The sequence below is a fragment of the Equus asinus genome, chromosome 13 (assembly GCF_041296235.1).
Source record: "Equus asinus isolate D_3611 breed Donkey chromosome 13, EquAss-T2T_v2, whole genome shotgun sequence".
NCBI lineage: Eukaryota > Metazoa > Chordata > Mammalia > Perissodactyla > Equidae > Equus > Equus asinus.
Window position 1 is genome coordinate 37,568,071 of NC_091802.1, and position 12,675 is coordinate 37,580,745.

Here is a 12,675-nt window from a genome sequence, read left to right on the forward strand (position 1 = left end):
TCAGGCCTCTTCTCCCCCCACCCTCAGAATTTGAAACAATCGTGTTGGGTTTGAAAAGTGCTCGGCTTCCCTTTTTACGGGCCATAAACGGTACTACTAGGCGGTCTCAGCCAGAAATTAGGGGTTTGAGGTGGGGGGGCGGGTGCAAGTACCGCAGGAAAAGCTTATGATTTCTTTTTTCCTTCCCCTCTTCGTCCCCCCCGCCTTTTTAGCTTATCTGCACAATTTCATGAACCATTTCCTGATTTCCGATGCCTTTTCTTTCGTCCACTCTCGTTTCCCTCTCCCTCTTTTGCTAATAAAGTTAGTTTCTCCCGCTGGTCCGGTGGCTGGCTCTCCGAGAAAGTGGCCTAGCTGGTAGCGGCGGCGCCTTTCTCAGAATGGCCGCTAGATGGCACCCTTGCTCCACGTGAAAATCCCCGGTGCGGCGGCTGTGGACGCCGGCGGCTGCACATCGCACCTTGGTCGGCCCTGAATTTACGAACTGAGCGCTACCAAAAGTCATGAATAATTTGAGCGTAATAAAAATATAGGGTTCCTTGTGGCCGTTCCCCCCATTTTATAGATTTCAGATATAATAGTGTTGCCCCCCTCTCCTCAAATGGTCAATTTCCTGAATTTCCCCCAGGAGGAGAGCTCAGTGCCTCTCACCCAGTTACTGTGTTTGGTGGGGCAACAAATGCATGAAAATGGGGAATAATAATAATAGGAATAATAGGTCCAAATAACAGGGAATTGATTCTGAAAAATGGGATCTTCCGGGGAGTGGGGCACGAGGAATGTCTGCGGATGCGGTGAGCAGGTCAGGTGAGAGGGCAGAGCCGGCACAAGAAGGTCAGATGGAGAGGAAGCTGCCCCGAAACCGGTTGCCGGGATCGGCAGGAGAGGGAACGGGGTGAGCTAACCAGGGGGGTGGGGGGACAATTTTGGGGAAATGGATTCGTGGCTTTGGCGGGGACTGGAGGTGTCCATAGCCTGCGGGGCGGCCAGGCTCCGCGAAGGCTCCGTCCGAAGCCTTTGTACGTGTCCGGGTTCGGGCTGGGTGCGCGCCGGGCCAGCCAGGCACGGGGCAGGGGCTCCCCAGAACGGCGAGGTGCGCGGAGACTCAGATGTTTCCTCGGGTTATTCTGCGCCCCCAAGTTGGGCCGCCAAAAATAGGCGCGTTTTCCGGAAGGCTGTGGGGCAGGCACGGCGGCCGGGGAGCAGGAGCTCGGGTCTCTCCGCGGTCCGTGGCTTCCAGGTGAGAGCTGCGGCTCTCTACACCGCGGTCCGTGGCTTCCAGGTGAGAGCTGCGGCTCTCTACACCGCGGTCCGGGCCCCAAACAAACCTGGAGGACACAAGTCATTTTGCATTTAGCGACTGGAGGCCTGGACTCTGGGCATTTTTCGTTGGAGACCCTCACGCTGTCTGCCCGCAGCCCCTTCGGTTCCAAATCGCCGGTTTCCTCCCGGCCCATTCCGGTCGGTGCCCCCCATTCAGACGAACCTGCAGGAGAAATAGATGCCCCCCCCCCTTAAAATTAGCCCCGCCGCAGCCTCTCCTCTCTCCCCCAGGACCGGGTGCGAAGAGGCAAGCGGAGTTTCTCTTCAACTTGAGTTTCTCTAATAAATCTGCTCTCCGTTGGGTGTTTATAAATTATCTCCTCGCTCTTTCTTGTTTTTTCTTATAATAGAAACATTTTCCTTCCATCAGGAATTTCTGGCACGGTGTAGGGATGATTTAGAACAAGCCATTGAATTTCTACCTCACCGGTGAGTCCTCAAATCATGACCATAATATCCCCCCGCACTTGATAAAAATGTTCGCTTCGGCAACAACTTAACTCTGCCTCCCGCTGCCTGGCCGCCCCCTCTGCCTCGCGCTGAAAATTCAAGACCGGTGCCCTCCTCTCCTTTTCTCCTTTCTCTCCCTCTCCCTGCAGCCCCTCTCCCATTCTCCGGATTCACTTTTGAAGGATCAAGTGGCCCCACTGGTAACCTTTCCTTGGAAAAGGTGATGGTTTCATTTTTACAAAGGTTGGGGTGAATGGAATCCCCAGAATGTCCCCTTCCAAAAGGAAACCACTCTCTGATGAATAAACAATGGATTGATTGTGTCTGTAAAGCCTCCACCTTTGTTGCCAGAAATTTCCTTTCTCTTTCCCTTCTTTCTTTCTTTCCTTTCCCTGGCCAGTGAGCTGCTGCAGGAGGCCACCGGTTCTGACGCTCAGAATGGGGCCTTCTAAAGCCTGGCCACCATGGTCACTAGGCCGGTTAGGCTGGGAAAGGCAACCGGCATGAGAGTGTGGCATCCGGTCAGCTCTGTCCTGCAGCCTGTGTCTCAAGTCCCAGGTCCTCAGGTCTGGAGGGAGAGCTGGGTTTAACTAGAGGCTCCCTAGGGGGAGAGGAGAGAAAATGGGGACCCAGTGGCCTTGCTGCATCCCGAGCCCTTTACCCCAAGGTCAGTTTAGGTAGTGACAGTGGCTCAAAGGACACTGAAGGCAAAAAGGTACCACCCCCAACATACACTTTGCAACCACTGCCTAGGGCAGAGGAGGGCACAGGACAGTGGGCACTATGGCCAGGTGCCCGGGCCTCCATGCCCATCAGCAGCCTCCATTGCCCTTCCCTCCCTTTGATGTGCCAATGGGTTGGCGGTGCCCACTCACCCAAGGGTGCTGCCGGAGGTGAGGAGGACCGGTCTGGGAAGGCAGGGAGCCAATGGGCTTGCTTACTGGGTCCCAACGCCTGGGTCCAGGCTTGGAGCAGCCCAACTGCATGTCATCCTGCTGGTGGCATGAGACCCCTCTCTCCCTCACACAAAGTTCGTCCCCAAAAGCGCTGACTGGGCCCTAGTGCCTTCTGGAGACACCCCCTCTCCTTCCAGCACTCCCCCCAGACAACCGAGATGGTGCAAAACTGCAGAATTGGCTGTTGCAAGATGAACTTTGCTCCCTGCCTCGCCACTGCCCATTAACCAGAAAGTTTCTTCTCCCCCTCTTGGTCCCTCCTCACGCCCTCCTGGACCCCATCTCCACAGAAAATCCTTGCTTGTTTGTTTAATGAAGGAAAGTTGGTGACTGGCTAGGGTGGGGCAGAGAGGGGGCGGCTTGGGGGCTCCCGAGAGGGGATGGGGGCAGGTGCTGGCCACCGCTGAAGGAGGCGAAAATCTCGGAAAAGTCACCGTTTGCGCCGAAAAGACCCATAATCGTTCTCATTTCAGCTTCGTCACCCCCACCGAGCAGCAGTCCTGCGGCGGGGGCGATCGAAGCTGCAGTTTTATAGCTGTAGAGGAAAGAACTCGTAAAATGCTAACAGCTTTTATGCGCTGCGGCATAAACAACAACAGACTCCGGCTTTATTGCGTTTTATAGTTTGTTAAAGAGTTTACAGCCGTTTTTTTGGGGGCCGGTTACCCAGCCAATTCCCTCCACACGATAGTTAAACCTTTATCAATAATAAGGAAATTGATCATTAAAGCTTTAAATATGACTACCTCGTTTGTTTGAAAATATGTTTAGGAGAAGAAGCTGTATGATTTGATAACTTGTATTAAAATACCAATTACATTTATAGGACCTTTTAAAACTCGGCGCAATTAAACCGTGTTCTTTTACATTTTTCCGAAGCGACCCTGACATTTAAAAAGACTCCAACTGCCTCGTTAAAAATCGCGAAATTAACAGCATGCCTACGCCTGGCGCGTTGTGTATGTGTGTGTGCGTGTTTTTTTCCGTGACTCCCCCACATCAGTCTTTGGGGGTGGTCTGCGAAGGTATTTGATTTGTTGCGAGGCGAGAGATATCTCATTAATGTAGGTAGTTAAACAGATTTAATCCGTATTCATTCTCTCTCTCACCCCCTCTCCCTCTCCCCCTCTCTCTCCCCCTCTCCCCCTCTCTCTCTCCCTGGGTGTTTTTTTTTCTTCCCCTCCTTTTTTTTTTTTTTTTTCCGCTCTCTCCTCACTCCCTGGCGCTCTCTCGCTCTAGCTCTCTCTCGCGCTCGCTCTCTCTCGCTCTCACCCTCGCTCTGCGTTCTGTCCGGGAGGAGTACGGAGAAGCCAATAGGATGCGGGGTCTCTAATGGATGCAAATGATCATGAAAAGACAGTGCAAAATATGAAACAACTCATTTGCAGGGAAGTAAATCACCGAAAACTGTTTATGAACTGGCATCCCTTCTTCGAAATGTAAAGCGAGGACCTCTTTAAGTGGCGGTATATTTTTGTTTGGGGGGTGGGGGGGTGGGGGGAGGGCGCGCGAGCGGCGGCTGCCATGCAAGCTTAGACTTTTGGAGGCTTCTCCGTCCTTTTCTATTCCTGGAAATCACAAAAAGTGTGGTGGCTTCGAGATCTTCTTCGCCTTTTCTTTCTTTTGCCCTTTTTTTTTTCCTCCTCCCTTTCCCTCTCCTTTCCTGGCGAGGGTGACTAGGAGCCGGCGAATCCGCGTTTTTTTCTCTCTCTCTCCCTCCCTTTCCCCCTCCCCACCCCCTCCCCAACAGCCCCCAACTACAGCCGCCGCCGCCGCCGCCGCCTCAAAATTCAATAAAATGAGCTCTTATTTCGTCAACTCACTGTTCTCCAAATACAAAACCGGGGAGTCCCTGCGCCCCAATTATTATGACTGCGGCTTCGCCCAGGACCTGGGCGGCCGACCCACCGTGGTGTATGGTCCCAGCAGCGGCGGCAGCTTCCAGCACCCGTCGCAAATCCAGGAATTCTACCACGGGCCGTCGTCGCTGTCCACGGCTCCCTACCAGCAGAACCCGTGCGCTGTGGCGTGCCACGGGGACCCCGGCAACTTTTACGGCTACGACCCGCTGCAGCGGCAGAGCCTGTTCGGGGCGCAGGATCCAGACCTGGTGCAGTACGCCGACTGCAAGCTCGCCGCCGCCAGTGGCCTGGGCGAGGAGGCCGAGGGCTCAGAGCAGAGCCCGTCGCCCACACAGCTCTTCCCCTGGATGCGCCCGCAAGGTGAGCTCGCATCGGGGCCGGACGGGCGGAGGGGAGAGCGGAGGGCCCGAGGCCGGGCAGGCCGAGCGCCTCTCCTCCAGCCCCTGGAAGACGTGCCTGCTCCTTTCAGGTCGCCTCCCATTCTTTCCTTCCTCCCTTCCTTCTTTCCTTCTTTCTCTTCTTCCTTCCTTCCTTTCGGGTTTTTTTTTTCTTCCTTTTTTGTTTCCCTTGAAGGGGGGGGGGTCGCTAAGCGACATTTCCTGAATCCATAAACCCCTCACCCTGCCTTACTCTTTTCTCTTCTTCCTCTCCTTTTTTCCCCCCTTTTACTGTTTTATGGGGGGTAATGGAGAGAGGGTGGTGGGAGTAGGGGCGCTCAACTTTTGCACTTCTCAATTGCTTTATAGTTTAATTACCCTGAAGAAACTTTTCTTCTGGGGCAGAGGCTCTGGGGGCTTTTCAAGGTGGGTCCATTCGTCCCCATCCTGGCTTTTTTATTCTTATTTCCCCCCCCTTCACATCCTTCCTTCTAAAGTTTATGGCACTTATAATAGATTTGAACCTCCCCCCAAGTCTCTGGTGCTGGTTACCAGGGGAGGGGGCTCCCCCTTTCTGGCTCCCTTAGATTCAGTGGTGTCTTATCCCCTCCCCCCGTCCGCTGACCACGGCCTCCCAGCGCCCCCGCCCCCGCGCGGGGTAGAAGGTCCCCTGCCCTTATTATACTGGTCTCCTAGGCTGGTTCACGAATCTTCCAACCTTCTCCGTCTCTGCCCCCTCCCCCACCCTCCCCTCCCCTCTGTCTCTCCCTTTCCCCCATTCCCAGCAGCCGCCGGACGCAGGCGAGGCCGACAGACCTACAGCCGCTACCAGACCTTGGAGCTGGAGAAGGAGTTCCTATTTAATCCCTATCTGACTCGCAAGCGGCGGATCGAGGTATCGCATGCGCTGGGACTGACAGAGAGACAGGTCAAAATCTGGTTCCAGAACCGGAGGATGAAGTGGAAAAAAGAGAACAACAAAGACAAGTTCCCCAGCAGCAAATGTGAGCAGGAGGAGCTGGAGAAACAGAAGCTGGAGCGGGCCCCGGAGGCGGCGGACGAGGGCGACGCGCAGAAGGGCGACAAGAAGTAGGCTCCAGCTGGGACTGCCAGGGCCGCGGCCGCCCTCCGTCCGCGGGTCCCCGACCGCGCCGCCGTCGCCCGCCCCCGCCCGAGAGAGCTCTGGCCCCGCGAGCGGGGCCGGGAGCCTGGCCTCCCGCTGCAGCGTCCCCCCGCCGCGCCAGTCCCTGCTAGTGGTAGTATCTCGTAATAGCTTCTGTGTGTGAGCTACCGTGGGTCTCCTTCCCTTCTCCTGGGGGCCGGGGGAAAGAAAAGGATTTTAAGCAAGGACTCCCTCGCCCAGCGAGGGTGAGCGGCCGCGGCCTGGCTGAGCCCCCACCCCCCGCCCCCGCCCCGTGTAAAAAGCCTCCTTGTGCAATGGTCTTTCTTCCTTTGAACGTGCTTCTTTGTAATGACCGAGGTACCGATTTCTGCTAAGTTCTCCCAACAACATGAAACTGCCTATTCACGCCGTAATTCTTTCTGTCTCCCTCTCTCTCTCTCTCTCTCTCTCTCTCTCTCTCTCTCTCTCTCTCTCTCGCTGCGTCCTCATTTCCCCCTCCTAACCCCTCTCCCCCCCCCCCCCCCCCCCCCGCTGCCCTCCCTAGCTCGCTGGCTTTCTCTCTTGCTTCTCTCTTTTCCTCCCACCCCCCCCCCCTTTGGTTTGACAATTTCGTCTTAAGTGTTTCTCAAAAGAGGTTACTTTAGTTAGCATGCGCGCTGTGGGCAATTGTTAAAAGTGTTCTTAGGTTTACTGTGAAGAGAATGTATCCTGTATCCGTGAATTGCTTTATTGGGGGGAGGGAGGGCTAATTATATATTTTGTTGTTCCTCTATACTTTGTTCTGTTGTCTGCGCCTGAAAAGGGCGGAAGAGTTACAATAAAGTTTACAAGCGAGAACCCGAGACTGGCCCGGCCCGCGCTCCTCGTTGGCTCCTGGCGCCTTGCAGAGGTGGGGGGGAGCCGGTCATCGGGCTCCTGCGCCCGCCAGGCCAGGCCGCACAGAGGAGGGGGCGGGGGCTGGAGGCAGGTGGTGCGAGTCCCTAGGCCCAGGGGCGCAGGGGGTGAAGGAGGCGGCTGCGCGTGATTGGAGGAGAGAGGAACGAGGGAGAGGAGCCAAGAGAAACCCCCTCCCTTCGCGTTCCTAGGCTCCAGGGCCCCGAGACCCGGGCGCCCAGGCCACGCTGCAGAGATGCGCCTGAGCTGGTGGCTGTGTCCGCCACCACCTCCCCCTTTGTTTCTGTGTGCCCTCTCCTGTGTATGTGGGTGATGGGGGGCGGGTAAAGGTGGAGTGCAGGGCTGCTGAACGAGCTCATATTTTTATTCTTCCCGGACTCTGGTGGGAGGAGCAGGACAAGAGGGGAGATGCTCTTTCTAGCCTCTCCCTTTTTGGGACTTGGCCACCTTCGCCCAGTGCCCAGCTCCGAGGTCGTGGCTCCCAGCCTTCCTTCCTTCGCTCGCTCTGTTTCTCCCGCAGCCAAGCTTGACTGAGGCATCCGCCTCCCGGAACCAGGAGAGTAGCTTACCCTGACTGCCCTCCTCCCTTCCTTTCTCTTCCCACCCACTCCATCCCCTTCCTTTTTTTATTTTCAAACCGTTTTTTTAGCCACCAGAAACCGCAGCATCCTACGCCCTGGGGCTAGATCCCGCGCCTCTAGGAGCACCCACGAAGCCTCGCTCCATCCCTGCGCGTATGTCTGGGGCACTAGAAGAGAGAGCCGCCAGGCCAGGCTCACCTCGTTCCTCACCTCCTGGGAACCGGACCAAGTTCACCCAAAGGCCCAGCCAAGCTGAATTGGTCCGGATTAATAAAGAGCTGACCTCCTCACCACCTAGTTGCGTGCAATCCCTGCGTTTGTTTCTCGCTGGATAACGGGCTGGGGAGGATGGGTGGGGGGGTGACAACACAGATCACTCGGAGGTTATTTATTTTCCCTTCTACTCAATTCTTTCCTCCCCAAATCTCGCCTGCAAGCTGCCTCCAGCCCACGGGGGTCGACAGCAGCCCTTGAGCCCCCAGCCCCAATCCATGGGGCTTGGCTTTCCCATTCATTATTGATCATATTTTATAAATCCAACGCCACACAATTTTTTCCACATTACCGGGAGCCGAGGGGAGGCTGCCCGGCCATTGGCGGAGGGGATGTCACGTGGGCGGGGTCACGTGGTCCGGAGAGGAAAAAGGGGGTCCTTTTTGGTGTAAATCTGGACTCTAATTCTGTAATATATCAAGGAATCTCGTAAAACCGACACTAAAACGTCCCTGCCTACAAATCATCCGGCCAAATTATGAGTTCATTGTATTATGCGAATGCTTTATTTTCTAAATATCCAGCCGCAAGTTCGGTTTTCGCTACCGGAGCCTTCCCCGAACAAACTTCTTGTGCGTTTGCTTCCAACCCCCAGCGCCCGGGCTATGGAGCGGGTTCGGGCGCTTCCTTCGCCGCCTCGATGCAGGGCTTGTACCCCGGCGGGGGGGGCATGGCGGGCCAGAGTGCAGCCGGCGTCTACGCGGCCGGCTACGGGCTTGAGCCGAGTTCCTTCAACATGCACTGCGCTCCCTTTGAGCAGAACCTCTCCGGGGTGTGTCCCGGAGACTCCGCCAAGGCGGCGGGCGCCAAGGAGCAGAGGGACTCGGACTTGGCGGCCGATACTAACTTCCGGATCTACCCCTGGATGCGAAGCTCAGGTAACGCCGCGCACCTAACCGTCTCCCGAGCCGCAGTGGCCCCGGGTACATTCCCCGAAAGGCGCCCCCTTCACGGCCAAGTGTCCCTTTCCGCGTCCAGAGTGCTCCCGGCAGGAGCTCGGCCCTGGGGACGCGGCACCCCCTGGGCCGCGACCAGGCGCGCCGCCCCCACCCCCACCCCACCCCACCCTACCCCACCCCACCCCCCCCCCATTTTTGCTTGGTGCTCTCAGGCTCCCTCTGCTTCCCAGGCGGATCTCTCTCCGCCGACGCCGTGGCGCTCCGAGCCCCCAGCCCGCCCCCTACCCTTCCTCCCGGCCTTTTAGCTTTAAATATTTATCAACCGCGCCGGCACGGGCTGGAGACGAGGCCGTTTGTCTTTCGGAGGAAGGCTGGGGTTTGCAGAGAATAGCCATTAGGGTTTCCCCCTCCCTTCTCCCTTCCCCCGCGGGGGATCTCAGCTCTGGGTGTGTCCCCCAGCCCTAGCTTGGATAAGGTCTGGGGGAGGGGACCCAGCGCTGAACAATTCTCCCCTCCCCCTTCCTTCCCAGCCAACCCAGCTCCCCCATTATTCCCTTTTGGACAATTAGAGGTGGGCTCTAGAGGCCTGGCGGCAGGAGGGGGTATGAAAGGAGATGAGGATCCAGCCAGGGACACAGAGCCAGAGAGGCAGGTGGAAAGAGAGGGGCTGAGGCCAAGAGAGATGAGGCTCTTGACCCCCCAGTGAACTTGGGAAGGGGGAGGCAGAAGAACTAGGGAAAGGGGCAGAGGCCTCAGGGAAGTAGAGCTGGCTTCCTCAGGTGCCCTCCCTAGAGCTCCTAAGTGCCCCTGGTGAACTGGCCAACAAGTTTGCAGGTATCATTCCAGGAGGGTGAATGTCCTTTTGGGGGAGGGACTAGGACTCCACGGAGCCAAATCAAGAGTTAGAGAGTGCAGGCCACTGGGCCCCATGGGGTCTCCTGACAAGCCTGTCCCAGACATCCTTCTTAATGCTGCCCTGGACTCCTGGCCAGCCCCAAGGTCTAGAAGCCCCAAGACGTGTGGTCAGAGGCTCCCAATCCAGCCAGGGTTGAGAGCCAGGAGAAGCCCAGCTCTTACACCATCAGCATTGGTGGTCATGGTCCCCATTACCTGCTCCATAATTCAACTGCATTTCCGGTTGATTTATCAAAGCCCAAATTTTTCTGCTTGTAAACATTTCAGTTTGGCTTTTATCTGACTTGAAATTAGGGCCCCAGCCCCTCCTCCCACTGTCCCCTTCCCAGGAGGGCTGGCACCAGCGCCTCCCCCAGCACCACCTCCCCCAAGCTGCCTCAGGGTTCTGGGCCCAACTTGGGCAGCTCTCCTCTACCCTTCAGCCCCCACCACACAGATATTTCATGTTCCACCCCAACCCAGGCTGCTGTCTCTCCTCTCCCCGTGCCTTCCTGGAGGCCCAAAGATTGCTTTGGAGAGCTGGGCAGGTGGCAGGCAGGGCAGCCTGGGCCTGTCTGAACCTCAGCCACTCACTGGAAAATAGCCGTCAGAGGGCAGCTGCTCTCAGACCAACTCCATGCTCCCTGCTCGAAGGAAATCTACAAATTCTCACCTCCTCCTCATTCCACAAGGGGGTGGGGGTGACATGGGACCTGGGAGGATTCTTTGTCTCCTATTCTTCTTGGGAAAAGCACTCAGGCCAGGCCTAGAGCCCCACCCCACGGTCACTTGCATGGTTTCCATTCCCCCACTCCCCCAAGACCATCAGAGTCAGCATCCGACATGAGAGGCCCGGGGTCCCTGGTCCCCAGGGTGATGGGAGGATTAACCTCCCTTCCTTCCACATGCTCCCCTTAGGCGCCGGGCCTTCAAGAGCCAGCAAATTAGATCTCGAGTTCAGAGCCCTGTGTTGGAAGACTTCCTGGATGGAAAATGGGAATGTTTGCCTCAAGAGGCCTATACAAAGGTTTGCACATTGAGAGAAGAGGGCAGGCATAGGCTGGGGTATGGAAAGTGAGAATTTGGTTTAATGGGAAAATGGGCTCTTCTAACCACCGACGCCAAGTCACACACAGGATCTAAGAGGGAGGTGGGCACTCTCGGGACTTTTTCCACACGCACTGATTTTTCTTCTCTAAATCCTGTGCGCAGGGACCGACCGCAAGCGAGGCCGCCAGACCTACACCCGCTACCAGACCCTGGAGCTGGAGAAGGAGTTTCACTACAATCGCTACCTGACCCGGCGGCGGCGCATCGAGATCGCGCACGCGCTCTGCCTCACCGAGAGACAGATCAAGATCTGGTTCCAGAACCGGCGCATGAAGTGGAAAAAGGAAAACAAGACCGCGGGCCTGGGGGCCAGCGGCCAGGACAAGACCGAAGTGGAGGAGGATGAGGAAGAGTGAGGGATGGAGAAAGGGCAGAGGAAGAGAGAGAAGAGAAAGGGAGAGGCCCAGCTCTGGGAACTGAACCAGAAAACAGATCAAATGGGGGGGGGGACTATTTAAATGGTAAAGCAGTTAAGTTTTTAAGGAGAGAAGGTGAAATTTTGGTTTCTTAACACTGAGAAAAAAATACTACCTATAGAAAAGTCCGTCGGCTTTGTTTTGTACAGTATGGGAAGGACATCTTCTACCTGTTCTGTAGCTTTCTGGAATTTGCCTGCCTTTTCTATGTCGCTATTGTAAGGTCTTTGTAAAATCTCGCTGTTTTGTAGGCCCCCTTCTTGACGCTGTCTTTGTGGTCTCTGGGTCTGGACAAACGTGTGTGCTTCCCCACCCTTCTGAGCCCCCGACTCCCCAGTAGTGGCACTGAAGGGGCCTTAGGGAGCCCCAAGGACCCACCGAGTAGCTCGAGTGTCCCCTCTGTGCACCTGGCCTGCCCGATGCTCCTTGCTCCCGCCAGCCCCTGTGATCCTCTTTACATTCTGTGTATATCTGAAGGATGGAGAAATAAAACACAAATAAAAAATAAACAGGTGCCCTATTTTCTGTGTCTCTCTAAGTTTGTCATGCAGCCCAATGTCCCTCTGCTCCAACTTCAGCCGCTGGCCCATTTCTTTCTGTGCTGGGTTCAGCTCTTTTTCCTGGTGCCCACCTGCTATGGGGGCTGCCAGCTCGTGAACACCGATATCAACCACATTCATTCCCTTTACACTTTCACACCCGTTGACGTACACAAATGCATATAATCACATATATTTACAGGTCTCATCACACATAAATAAATATATACACTGTCACATACAGTCATAAATAAAAACCCATATTCCTATGTTCACAGATAAACATACAGGCATTCACACATCCCAACTCCACACTCAGAACACATGCATTCATGTTCACACACACTCACAAGTAAACACACATTCACACTCACTCACAGACACATTTGTACGTACCAATGCACATTCACACGTTGGCTTGTAAACACACAGATTCACATCTGCCCCCAAGTAAACACACCCATGAGCCACATGCTCAGTCACACACATTCATAAAACAAAACAGGCACAGTTCCCCAAACTTCCTTGTCCAGGCCTTCCAATGAGGCTGCGGCGGCGCGGCTGCCCGGGTACAACTGCAGAGCTGAAATCCGGCGTGCTAGGCCGCATACGAGGGAAGGGGGGAAGGAAAGGGAAAATGAGCACCCAGCTCCACTCCCGCTTCTTGGGCGGCGTCGGGCAGCGGCCAGGCCGGCGAGCAGAGGCCTCGTGCCGGCCCAGGGAGGCCTCCGTCGCCAGGGTGCTCCCCGCTTCCCGCTCACTCAGCAAAGATTTTCCGCAAGAGCTATTCGGTTATTTTACTGAAATTTATTTTACTTTCATTTATTTCAATTTATCTCGTTCTAAATTAACACAGCGACCCAAATAAAACTTATAAATGAACCGGGGGCGGGGGGGAAATGAGCCCGCAGAGCGAGAGCCTGAGCGGCGAGTTTCCCGGCTGGGGTGGCCGCATCCCGGCTGCTCTGCGCCGCCCGC

At 55.9% G+C, this 12,675-nt stretch overlaps 2 protein-coding genes across 3 annotated transcripts; both read left to right on the plus strand.

Moving 5' to 3' along the window:
• The first annotated feature begins 4,068 nt into the window (after positions 1-4,068).
• HOXB8 (homeobox B8) lies at positions 4,069-6,960 on the plus strand. Of its 2 annotated transcripts, XM_044745445.2 has the most exons (3): positions 4,069-4,195; positions 4,480-4,951; positions 5,754-6,960. In XM_044745445.2, the coding sequence occupies exons 2-3, from the start codon at positions 4,528-4,530 to the stop codon at positions 6,059-6,061; spliced, it is 732 nt and encodes a 243-aa protein (XP_044601380.1). In that variant the 5' UTR covers positions 4,069-4,195; positions 4,480-4,527; the 3' UTR covers positions 6,062-6,960. The 2 variants fall into 2 exon arrangements, with proteins under 2 accessions (XP_044601380.1, XP_044601383.1); XM_044745448.2 differs by lacking the exon at positions 4,069-4,195 and having other exon boundaries at positions 4,516-4,951; positions 5,757-6,960.
• Positions 6,961-8,184: 1,224 nt separating this feature from the next.
• On the plus strand, positions 8,185-11,678 carry HOXB7 (homeobox B7). The gene is made up of 2 exons (XM_014833632.3): positions 8,185-8,717; positions 10,845-11,678. Exons 1-2 carry the CDS (start codon positions 8,318-8,320, stop codon positions 11,096-11,098), a joined length of 654 nt encoding a protein of 217 aa, XP_014689118.3. The 5' UTR covers positions 8,185-8,317; the 3' UTR covers positions 11,099-11,678.
• The last annotated feature ends 997 nt before the right edge of the window (positions 11,679-12,675 follow it).